General features: G+C 47.5%; 1 protein-coding gene across 1 annotated transcript; it reads left to right on the top strand.

The window, feature by feature from the left end:
• Window positions 1–10,205: 10,205 nt before the first annotated feature.
• On the top strand, window positions 10,206–11,864 carry LOC130356415 (posterior protein-like). The gene has a single exon (XM_056557946.1). It carries the CDS (start codon window positions 10,206–10,208, stop codon window positions 11,862–11,864), a length of 1,659 nt encoding a protein of 552 aa, XP_056413921.1.
• The last annotated feature ends 709 nt before the right edge of the window (window positions 11,865–12,573 follow it).

The raw sequence follows: 12,573 nt of genomic DNA, 5'->3' as shown, positions 1-12,573 counted from the left end.
ATACACAAACCAAGATATAAAACAAACAAAATTATAATATTTACTATACATACTATATATATATATAACCTATATACACCTATAAATATACAGAAAACACACCTACAAATATAATAAAACAACCTACTCTAAACTGTCCCTTCACCCACACCACCCGCCCTCCTGTACATGGGTCAGAGTCCATAGAGTTCATAGTCCTCAATGTTCAGTCCATATCTGACCCATGCCAGGTCCACCAAAACAAACAACCACCACCACCCACAAAAACACCCTCCCAACCTAGAACTCCTCCCAACCAACTTTACCATAACCAGCTTTATAATATACAAAAACAAACTATACAAACCACCTTAGGCCCAAGTTTGGTGCCTGTAAGCCCTTCATAACCTTAGCGTCTGAAAACAAAACAAAAAGCTATGGTGCACATGCATTAGCCCACCACCAGGAAGAAGGATGGCAATCCTGATACATACAAAAATTTACATTCTTTCCCCAACTCCACTCTGCCTCTCTCCCTACCATTATCCCTAAAAATAAACTGACCCTACTATCACCCTAACCCTGTCCCTACATCACTGTCCCTAACCAAAACCAGGGTACTCTACCCAAAAGGTCTAGTACCTAGGGCACATCAAAACAAAACCCTCTCCATAGGAGAGAAGCCCTACTGGTACCAAGACTGCAATACTCCAAAGACCTGATCTTCCCAAGGTCACCGGTGATGTTCCTACAGACCTCCACCTCGGAGAGGACTTTCCGCTGTGTAGATACTAAACACCGTGCGTTCCACGTGTAGTACCTAACCACTAAACTGACTAAGAATAAAGTGCCCCGATCACGGCCACCCAGGGTCCTGAATGCCCCATAAGCCCATTCCGGATAGGTAAGGCCGGCAAGTTGACTCCAACCGATGGAAGCGCCCACCCGGTTGTAGACCCCAATATTAAAGGGACAATGAAGCAGGAAATGGTCCATGCTTTCCAGCATGTCCCCGCACTCTTCTCGGGGACACCCACGGTCATCAGATCTCCTACACTTCAAATTGTCCCTCACATATAGCTTCCCCTGAAAGCAGCGCCAGGCCAAGTCCCAAAACTTCTGGGGGATCCTTTTCATGTTTAAAAGATACATCCCCACCCTCAGATCCCGACCTGGGCAGTCCCTGAGCGCCAGAGGCTTCTGGAAGTGGGTCAACAGAACCCGTTTGTCAAGGAACTGCCTTGACTGGGTCCTGATCTCCCACACTCCCAGACCCCACCGACGTATCGCCTTCAGAGTCGGGGTAGCGTAAGCCGGAAGATATCCATGGGGCGTACGAAGGTCCTTCACTTGCCCTCCTGTCTCCCATTCCTGGAAGAAAGGCCGAAACCACTCCCTGCAGGAGAGTACCCACGGAGGAGCCCTCTCTGACCAGAGGTTTGAGATGTTGGCTTTCAAGAAGGTGTTTGTTAAGAACACCACAGGGTTTACCATAGATAAACCCCCTAGTCTCCTCGTGCGGTACGTAACCTCCCTCTTGACTAGGTTCATCCTGTTCCCCCATAACAGTTGGAAAAACAGGCTGTAGATCCTAGTATAGTAAGCCTCTGGCAAGATACATACACTGCCCAGATAGATAAACAAGGGGAGCAGGTACGATTTGATCAGGTGTACCCTTTCCCTGAGGGTCATAGACCAACCCTTCCACAGGTCCACCTTCTGAGTGGCACCCTGAAGCTTACATCCCAGTTTTTGGTGGGATAATCATCCTGGCCGAATGTGATGCCCAGAAGTTTTGCTGACTCTTGGGGCCCTGGAAGGGTGTCCGGGAGATCAAACGTGGGATCTCCCCCTCCCAGCCAGAGACTTTCACACTTATCCTGGTTGATCTTAGACCCGGATGCCTCCGAGTAGCGGTCCACTTCCGACATCACCACATCGACCTCCTCTCTCGAGGACACGAAAATGGTGACATCATCAGCGTACGCCACCACTCTCTGGGCGACATCAAGCTCCGCCAGACTAATCCCGACTCCCGCCAACGGCCCACAATCTACCCTCCGGACGAAGGGATCAATTGCGAACACGTATAAAAGCGGGCTCAAGGGACAACCCTGACGGACTCCGGACCCCACCACAAAAGAGCGGCCAGACCAACCGTTCACCAGTGGGAAACTCTCTGCCCCTGCATACAAGATCTTAAGCCAATTAACAAAAGTACTCGGTAAGCCATATCTCAGGAGGACGGACCAGAGGTACTCGTGGTTCACCCGATCAAATGCTTTGGCCTGATCCAGGGACAGCAAGTACCCCTTCCAGAGACCTGCACTACTCTGCTCCACTGCCTCCCTGACACTAAGGACAGCACTTAAGGTGCTGCGGCCTGGATCCGAGCAATGCTGGGCCCCCGAAAGGAGCCGGGGTGCAAACTTCACCAGCCGATTAAACAGTATCTTGGCGAGAAGCTTCCCGTCCGTATTGAGAAGAGCTATGGGTCTCCAATTCTCAATACGGCTGGGATCTTTACCCTTTGAGAGAAGAATCAGGGCTGACCTCCTCATTGACTTCGGCAGAGTGCCAGAGGAGAGACACTCATTGAATACCTCAGTCAAGAGGGGAGCTAAAGACTCCTTAAAGGTCCTGTACCACTCGGATGTTAAGCCATCCGGACCTGGCGACTTCTTGGGGGCGAGCCCCTCGATCGCCAGTCTCACTTCCTCTTCCCTGATTTCTTCTGCCAAAACATCAAGAGAGGGGTCTACCCCTGGCTCAGGAATGGTTTCAGCCAGGAAAGCCGACATCCTGTCTCGATCTAGATCCTTCCTTCCCAAGAGGTGTGAGTAGAAGGATCTGACGACCTCCAAGATCCCTGATCTGGACCGATTCAGAGATCCCGTACTATCAATCAGTCCTGAAATGATTTTACTACTCACTGACATCTTACAGTTTCTGTAAGGGTCGGGCGAGCGGTACTTCCCGAAATCCCCCTCAAAAACCAAAGATGCGTGCCTATCGTACTGACACCTCATTAGCAAGGACTTCACTCTGGAGATATCCTCACGGCTACCTCCAGTCGAGACGAGAAGCTCGAGTTTCCTCCTCAGACCCTGATACAGGCGATACCTGTTCAGGGACCTGAGGCTCGAGCGCTGGCGGAAGAACCCCGCAACCCGCTTCTTGAATATCTCCCACCACTCTGACTTACTACTACATAGGTCCAGTAAAGGTACCTGACTCTGAAGAAAACCCTCAAAGGACTGTCTTATCTCCGCTTTCTCCAGGAGGGACGAATTCAGCTTCCAATAACCTTTTCCCATCCGGGGGGTCTCTGAAACATTCAGGGAAAAAGAAATCATACAGTGGTCGGAGAACTCCACCTCAACCACGGACACTGCGGAAGAGACGGCTTCCTCCTTTAAATAAAACCTGTCTATTCTAGACCTGCAGCTACCTCGATGATAGGTGAAACCCGCATGGCCTGAGGGGCTCCGGATGTGGGCATCCTCTAGGCGAGCTTCCCTAACTATACTATTGAGAGCTATGCTATCATAAGCCAACCGATCATTGGAGCCTCTCCTATCTTGGGACCTCGTGACAGTATTGAAATCCCCTCCAAAGATCACCTGTCGGCTTGTAAAAAGAAAGGGCTTAATCCTCATAAATAGATCTTTTCGTCCCCACTTTGTTTGTGGGGCGTAGATGTTAATAAGCCGAAGCTCTTGCCCCTTCATGAGGACATCTAAGATCAGGCACCTCCCCATTTCTAACTCAATAACCCGTCTGCATTCAACAGGAGCGGTAAAAAGGACCGCCACCCCACTATACGGCTCAGCCGCAAGAGACCAGTGGGAGGGGCCACGCCTCCACTCCCTCCTGGCTTTTACCAGGGAGGCTAGATCTAACAACCTGGTCTCCTGTAAAAAGAAAATGTCGGCATCAACACGGCCGAGAAAATCAAAGGCTGCGAATCTAGCCGTATCAGACTTTATGCTGGCACAGTTAATAGATGCCAGCGTCAATGGGGTGAGTGCCGCCATCATGGGTGATTGAGTTAGACGGCCCTAACCCCCTCATTTCTGTTTTTTCTTCACCCCCTCATCCCCAGACGAGGAGGCTTCTTTCTCTTTGGACCGTTTTTTGGATTCCGATTGGTCCATTTTTGAATCCCCATTTCCAACTGGCTCCGGTGTGGCCCCATCCCCTGAGGAAATTGCCCCATCAGGACAGGGCCCAGTTCCCCCTGGAGGCTCCCCCACTTCAGGCACCCCATCCTCGACCCCCCCCTCCATGGAGGGGGAGGAGATGTCATCAAGGACAGAGTACCGGTTTGACAGATCAATCAGAGGGGGGGCAGGTAAGCTTCCGCTTGGGACCTGGTCCATAGCACGAGGACTAGAGGGCTCCGACCTCTTCTTTCTCCCTTTACTGCCCTTTTTTTTTGGCCTCTCTTCACCTTCCTCATCCACACTTTCACAGTGGGAGGAATCGGAAAGATCGGCCTTGCTGCCCTCTTCTTTACAGATTCTCCCCATTTCCTCATCCAGCACATTCTCCCCCAGGGCCTCAGCAGTTTCAGGACTAACCTCTGGAGCAGGGCCAGAAGCTACCCCGGCCACATGGGAACTCTCCAGTTCCCTGCTCCTTCTCCGATTAGCCTCCCGCCTCAGCTTGGCGGGACTTTTCCTCTTCACTGACCCTGTTGCACCTTCTCCCGCACTCGTGCCCTCCCCAGCTGAGGCAACATTACTGCTCTCCCCAGCCAAGGTGACCGTCGCACGGGCAAAGGCGCTAGGACAACGGCTGAAAGGGTGTCCTAAGACACCACACAGATGACACCTGATCTTCCTACAGGATGCGGCAAGATGACCTACCCCACCACACAGAGCACAGACCTGCACGGTACAGGCTGCGCTAAAGTGAGTGGGGCTGCCACACCTGTGACAGACCTTGGGCTGCCCCTGGTAGAATTTGGATTCTGTCTCTCCCAAGAAAAGCAGCTGATGGGATGTGGGCAACAGTGCTCCCCGAACGCTTAAGTTTGACGGAAAACGTCCAGGCCCCAGACCAGATCCCATGTTCGTCATAGTTCTTTTTCGGCATGTCCGTCACATCACCATATCTGCTGAGCCAGGTCATGATGTCATAGCAAGAGAGTGATTCGTTACGTGTCAAAACAGTCACTTTCTTCGCCAAATTCTGACGGGATATCGCCTTTACGGCGAAATCCCGCCAGCCGGGCGCGCTTTTCACCACCTCATAGTTCGAAAAGAAAAGTTCCAAACCCTCCGGTCGAACGAAGCTGATGTCAAACTCGGAAGTACCGTAGGGGTGGATCAGGGCAAAGATGTCACTTGCCCTGAATTCCATCTGGAGGAGGAGCTCAACCACCCTTCCCCGAGGGGGACACGCATCTTCGCCCCTCCACACCAAACGGACCACATTCCTACGGCCACTTTCCTGCCCGGATGTTGGGAGGGACCAGACCACCTCCCCGTTTTGTTCTCGGAAGGTGCCTAAGCCATGTCTTTCTATCCAAAAAGACAGGTCAACCTCACCCCTCCCCTCTACATGGATTGACCTGTCTCACCTACGTAGAGCCTCCAGGAGGCGCTGTTGCAAGTGACCCCCAGAGCCAGATGGAGATGGAGATCCCCCTGATCCCCCGGCACTGACGCTGGCATAGCTTCTGGGAGAAGCAGCCACTACCGGGGGGGGGCAGTCGAACCAGAACCAGACCCCAAACCAGGACCCTTGTTCCTAATGTAAGCCTCAGCCATAACACCTCTCTTTTGCATACCACTACCACTCCTCACCTGTATTTCACAAGCACCCCTCTCTTGCACCCCACTTGCACCCATCTCTTGCACCCCGCTTGCACCCCTCTCTTGCATTCCGCTCCCTTCATCCATACTGCTACTACAACTCCTCCCATGCACAGTGCCATAACTCACATCCTGCACATTACCATTTTTATTCACATTTTTGCTCTCACTTTCACTCTTGCGTACACTCTCCCTTGATGTGTTACAGGCCGGACTGGCTGGGTCTGTTACTCCAGGTATAAGGGTTGCTGGCTTAATGATTGGAGCTGCACGGCTCTTCTGTCCAGTGTCTTGGGGCACAGACACAGGCTCCGCCCCCATTATAGGTGGCCCCGCCCCCTCGCACGCCACCACAGATTTTGACAGGAGCTGTCCCTCCGGACGCACTCCCGCCCCGCCTACTGCGGCTGACGCGCAGGGAACCTCCTCCTTCACAGTGCCAGGATCGGTATCGACTGCATCACCTAGGGGACCGCCCCCTGAACCAAGAAGGTCCGGTGCCCGAACACTCCCCCCCCTCACAGGGGAGTGCCCTGCAGTGCCAGGACCTGTACCACCCCCCGAACAAGGGAATCTGCCACCATTTTCTGGTGCCTGGGCACCCTCACAGGAGGGTGCCCTTTTTTTTCTATAGCACCCGCGGCCATTTTGGGTGCACTACTGTATCCCCCATGCTGGCCCCGCTCCACTACAGAAACGGGGTCTGGCAGGTTGGGGGACCCAGCACCCTGAATCGGCTTCTCAGCTGACTCAGACTGCTGGAAAGAAGAAAAGACAAACTTAACTTGTCCTTGCGTTTTCTTCCTCTTCCTGCCCTTCGCTTTTTTATTCTTCCTCTCCTCCTCTGGGCCTAAATCCTCTCCAAAAGAGAAGTTTTCCAGACGGGTGGGGGACTCCTGCATTACAATCGCCCGCAGGAGACCCCCATCTGCCAAGCCGCTGCCCTGACTGCAGTCACTGCCATCATCATTATCATCATCATCCTCACTGGAGGGAGGTAAGGCCACCTGAGCCGGGTTCACACGGTCTTCACTCAGGGTAAGTGGGGGGTCAGGGGTAGCAGTGGTGTCACACACAGAATTAGCATCCATATCCCCCTCACTCACATTGCCCTCCTCACCTCCTTCACCTTCCTCCATCTCCTCCTCCTCACTCTGGCAATCATCATAATCATCTCTGGAGACCGGCATACCAGAGAAACGAGCACCATGGACGAATTTCTCACGGAAAATGCCGGCACCTTCCACAATGTTAGACCTCATCCGCACAATCTCCTCCACTTTTTTCTTTAATGTTTTTACCTTAGCGGCAAATGCTGCCTTCTTGGCCCTGGATGACTGATCCACTTGGTAGCGGGCACATTTTAAATCCGCTCTTATTCCTCTGAGCTGCTTCCCAAGCTCCTCATATTGAGCCATCTTGGCCTGCATTCTGGATGCGAATATTGCCAGGGATTCCCTTGGCCCCTTTACCCCCCATTGCTGGGTTTCTGGGGAAACTGATGTAGATGCCTTTACTCCATTCCTCTGCCTGGATGAGCTTCTTGGCCTGGATGAACTTTTGCTAGAAGCTTTGCAGCTCCCAGCTGGGGATGGGGGAGGGGGCCCCACATTGCTGTGGGCCCTGGTCGATCTTCTGACCCCATCCTGGCTACTGGCCGTTGCATGTTCGCGCACACACCCCTCCGGCCTAGAACGGGGAGCGCAAAATGAAGTCCTGGATTCCCGGGGCTCCATAGCATAGACCCCTACCCAGGAGTCTGCCACACACCTGGGGAGGGGCGGAAGAAAAGTCTGCTTCTCTGGAAGTTTGCTGGAAGTCACAGGAGCACAGACACACCCAACCTTACTCCAGAGCTGTACTCACTATTCTGCTGGTGAGGTCACTGTGTACATACATTACATTACGTATCCTGTCTGAGTTATATCCTGTATTATACTCCAGAGCTGCACTCACTATTCTGCTGGTGAGATCACTGTGTACATACATTACATTACTTATCCTGTACTGATCCTGAATTATATTCTATGCTATACTCCAGAGCTGTACTCACTATTCTGCTGGTGAGGTCACTTTGCGTAAAAAAGTCGCACGTACTTTCGCACATGCAACTTTTCTATACATGCTGCAACTTTTAGATTTTTGCTTATTCCAAAGCACATTTCTAAAATCTGCTCACGGAGTAATTTTTTTTTTTTAGTTTGCAGTGGTCATGTCAGTGGTCATGTATTTATCAAATGCGATAGTCGCTATTCATGAAGAAAAAAAGTTGTATCTCCATTTAAAAGTCGCATATGTATTCCAGGACCAACCTGGCTTACAGAAAATGCATACGTATGCAGAAAAGGAAATTAACACCCACTTTAACAACTCTTCTTGTTCTGCATCATAAAACAAAGCTACTAGATTAATGTTAATTATAGAAAAAAATAATTAAATAACTAATAACTCTTAATTTTAAGGCTGAAAATACATACTTGCACACCTTGTTAATGCTGTGTACCCACAAAATTTTAAAATTAACCCCTTAAGGACCAGGCCAATTTTCAGTGTAGGACCAGAGCGTTTTTTTGCACATCTGACCACTGTCACTTTAAGCATTAATAACTCTGGGATGCTGTTGGAAGTCAACATTGGACTGATACAATCAGATATGGTGGGAAGACAGGATATGGGGAGTGAATATGCTTTCTCCCCCAGGTGTAAATAGAAATGTCAATAGGCCTGGCATCTGGACATCTTGTTTGATCCTATTGTAAGCAGCAGTATTGATAAGCCTGAACATTTGGTTTTAAACTGTTGGGAAGCCATAAACAACAATGCTGAACCACAAGGATAAAAGTGAGCCTCCTGTCCTGAGGAGATGAAAGCAGCCCCTGCGGTGTCGCACACAATGGACTACGCATCTATAATGGAGTGAACATCCTGTTGGCATCAAGGTGTGAATCCCAAGGACTTGCATTTGTAATGGAGTAGACATCCTGTCACCCGATCAAGGTGTAATTCCCATTGACTTATCTGAGGTACAAGGGCGCCATCCACAGGAAGATGTACCTACTGCAACAATATTCAGAGACTGACCCGTATCTGGTTACTGCGAGTTGATTGGAGAGATTATAACAAAGAAGGCCGGACAATACCGGAGCAAAGGGTGGAGTTATGGGTGTGAATGTGGTTTGATGTGATATATATACTAGGCTAAATTGTATGGCAGTAGATTAGTATTAGATCTAGATACTAGGTTTTATATTTTATATGTTTATTAATGCTTATATTCTTTACCAAGTATAGGACATTGAAGGGAGGTTTTGCTATATACTTTATTTTATTTAGCTTTGTAGCATTTCATGTTATTTTTCCTTTTGCTAAGTAAATAAGCTATTTCTTAAAGTCTGGATTCCTCATATTTCAAAGACTAATTCAGGATAGAGTAGGTAGCAGATTACAACAGATACAACATTTGGCACCCCAGCGGATCGTGGAATACAATACTCTACGAAGAACCCAGACGTTCAAATCTGCTTTATCCAGTTCCTGAAAGTCCAAGGAGTATCCTGCATGGTGACCAGACCAAAACCACTTCAAGAGAGACAGAGCGAGGGGAAATTTCCTTGGTGGATAAGTAGCATGCTGGTTCGTGGATACTAAAAGACACCTGAGAAATCAACCCGAATTTCTGGAAAACACTGCATCAATGAGCGGACGCGTTTAATTGGTGAGTATAAGTTCCTTTACTTGTATCTTATATAAGCAATGTTATGTTATGTGTGTTGTTGATAGTCTATGAAGTTCAGGCCTGTATAATTGTTAAAGTGTTAATTGTTGCCGGCAAGTTAGGGTTAGTACCCTGTTGACTGAAGTACTTATAGGATCTAAAGGATAAAACCAGACATCTCTGCGAGGAAAGTGAGGGAGAGTAAGCTCTCTGAACCTCATGTTAAGGGGAAGTAGCCTTATGCCTCAATAGGAGATCACTCTTGGCCTGGATCTTGGATCGGTAGTTGATCAGGTATATGAGGTACGGTCAGTCAGGAATTGGTAAGGTCATGAGACTCTGAAAGTGATTTTGGAGTGTGAATTACCGTAGGGAGGATTATGTGAAATCTTTGTCCCTGGTGTAGTAAATTGTCATTTACTGTTTGTAGTAATTTTGTGTTTATTTGTAGTAAGTTATTACTCAATAATATAGTAATTATTTGAGATATCTTTGTTTCTTTGTGTATTATCATTTACTGGCTATAGTAGTTTATTTGGTATATCTTTGTTTCTTTGTGTATTATCATTTACTGGCTATAGTAGTTATTTGAGATATCTTTGTTTCTTTGCGTATTATCATTTACTGGCTATAGTAAGTTGGTGATATCTAGTTATTGTTATCTGTAGTTCTAGGAATTGTAGGTAAAAATGGAAATTGTAAATCAATTTGTTGGAAAGTATGCATCTGCTAGTTTTAAGATTTGTACAGATGATGCATTGACACACCAGTTTAATGATATTATGAAACAATGTGATGAGCAGAATGCGAGTAGCAAACATAGAAAGGCGAGTAAAAAAGCAAAGAAAGAGAAATTAGCTAATATGTTGTGTATGTTAATGAAAATGAAAGAGATTGCAGAACAAAAGGAATTGCAATGGTATTCTGAAAAGGCTCAGTTAAGGGGTGAGCTGGATAAGGTTGAACAGGATATTACTGTGGCTATTGCTAGTGCTGGAAGTGATGGTTGTGAGTGTGAAGAGCTCAGAGAGGAAGTGGACAGACTGGTTCAACAGAATTGTGATTTGGAGGATGAAATACAGGAATATGAGGAAAGATGTAGGCTTAGAGATCTACAAATTGCATCATTAGGAGAAAAAGAAGCAAAGAATGATGATGTTGTGAGAGCACTTAAGAATCAGTTACATGATGCTAATAAACAATTGGTTCATAAAGAGCATTGCAGTGGGACCTTGAGACCTCAGGAAAATGTAAAAGTTAATAATTGTTATTGTGGCAATCAAACACAAATGTATGGTTCCCCTGAACAGGAGAAAAGAGATAGGAAATGGGGGGAGGAGCAGCCTATTTGCACTGCAGATGATCTACAATCGACCCCAGATCATAGTTCCTCTCTCTTTATTCCTGTATCAGATGGAAGTAGACAAAGAAGGGATAGTTTGCATATTCATGGTAGCAATCGTGTCCAATCCACAACACTCTCTATACAGGACAAAACAAACCTATGCCAAATTTTGGGGAAATTTGATACAAGTGCCTCACCCATTAGTCTTTCCAATAGGTTGGAAGCTGTGGTTACGCAGTATAATCTCAACAATAGAGATGCATGTGACTTATTTCGTGTATGGCTCCCATCTCAGCTTTGTGAGAAGTTGCAGCCTCCTGTGGGCACTCACAAAGGATTATCTGCAGAACTCAACTCCAACTGGGGAAATGCAAATGATAGGCTGAAAGAGTTGCATAGAGTGATGGGAGGAAGAGATACCAGAGGTACCAATGCCCTAGAGAATGCTAAGTTAAAGAGAGGGGATGACCCAATTATTTTCTGCAGTGAATATTTGACCATATTTCGTGCTACCTATAACTGTCCTGACATGTCTCCTGACGACAGCAGTTTTCTCTATTCAATGGCTAATAAATGCACTTTTGTTGACTATCCAACAAAGGTTGCCTTAAGGAATGCAAATTCCTATCAAGCCTTTTTGAATATCTTAAAGGACTGGATTCAGGAGACTAGTCATGACAGCAAGCCCCAAAAGAGAATATCAGAGGTAGTTAAGAATGAAGGCAAAGTGAGATTTATGGGAAAGTGTTACAAGTGTGGAAATATGGGTCATACTATGAGAGAGTGCAGAAGTACTAGGAAAGGTAACAGCAAAGATTTGATACCAAAAAAACTGCAACAAAAGCAAGGATTAAATAATGAAGCTGATAGAGTACCTCAGACTCCTGAAGCTACATTATATGGTCCACTTTTGAAGGAGATCAGGAGGATAGGCAAAGCAATAGCAGAGATGCCAGATGAATTAAAGGCCCCACCTCCAACAAATCCTTATATGAAACAATAGGGATGTCAGGCCCCTGTGTTGTCCCTAGTGTGCCAGCTAGATAGGGACAAGGGCGGTAGACCACGTATCCAGGGTACGGTAGGGGGCCATCGTACAAAGATTTTAATGGATACGGGGGCAGCCGTAAGTTTGACTAATTTGGATTTGACTGTGAACCCTAATGGTAAACACATTTTCCTAAGAGGCTTTGGTGGACAGCTGGTACCCTCTAAACAATCTGTGCCTATAAATATAAACATGGGAAACCTAGGTGTGGAGCATAGTCTGTACCTATCTCCAACACACGAAGGTACCATTATTGGCTCAGATGTGATGAGAGATCATGGGCTTGTTGTTGATCTGTGTAATTGGATGTTGTGGAAAGGATCACGATACAAAGGCTGCCTTAGGATGATTACTGACAACTATGGAATTGATGCGATCAAAAGTACTGACTCTCTGGACCCTGCTGCATTGTTAAAAACTGAGGACAGACAACTGGCTGATATTTTGTGGCAACATAACAAGGTGTGGGCAACATCAAAAACTCATTGTGGCAAAGTTTCAAACATGGTAGTGATGGTAGAAGGCCCAGATCCCCCTCCCCAGAGGCAATACAAAATACCTCCTGAGTCCATTCCATATATCAAAAAAATACTGGAGGAATTACTGGCCCAAAATGTAATCAGGGAGTGTCAGTCAACAAACAACGCCCCCTTGTGGCCAGTCA

This window comes from Hyla sarda, chromosome 2 (genome assembly GCF_029499605.1).
Source record: "Hyla sarda isolate aHylSar1 chromosome 2, aHylSar1.hap1, whole genome shotgun sequence".
Lineage (NCBI taxonomy): Eukaryota > Metazoa > Chordata > Amphibia > Anura > Hylidae > Hyla > Hyla sarda.
Note: the sequence above shows the minus strand (reverse complement) of the source record. Positions and strands in the feature narration are given on the sequence as shown.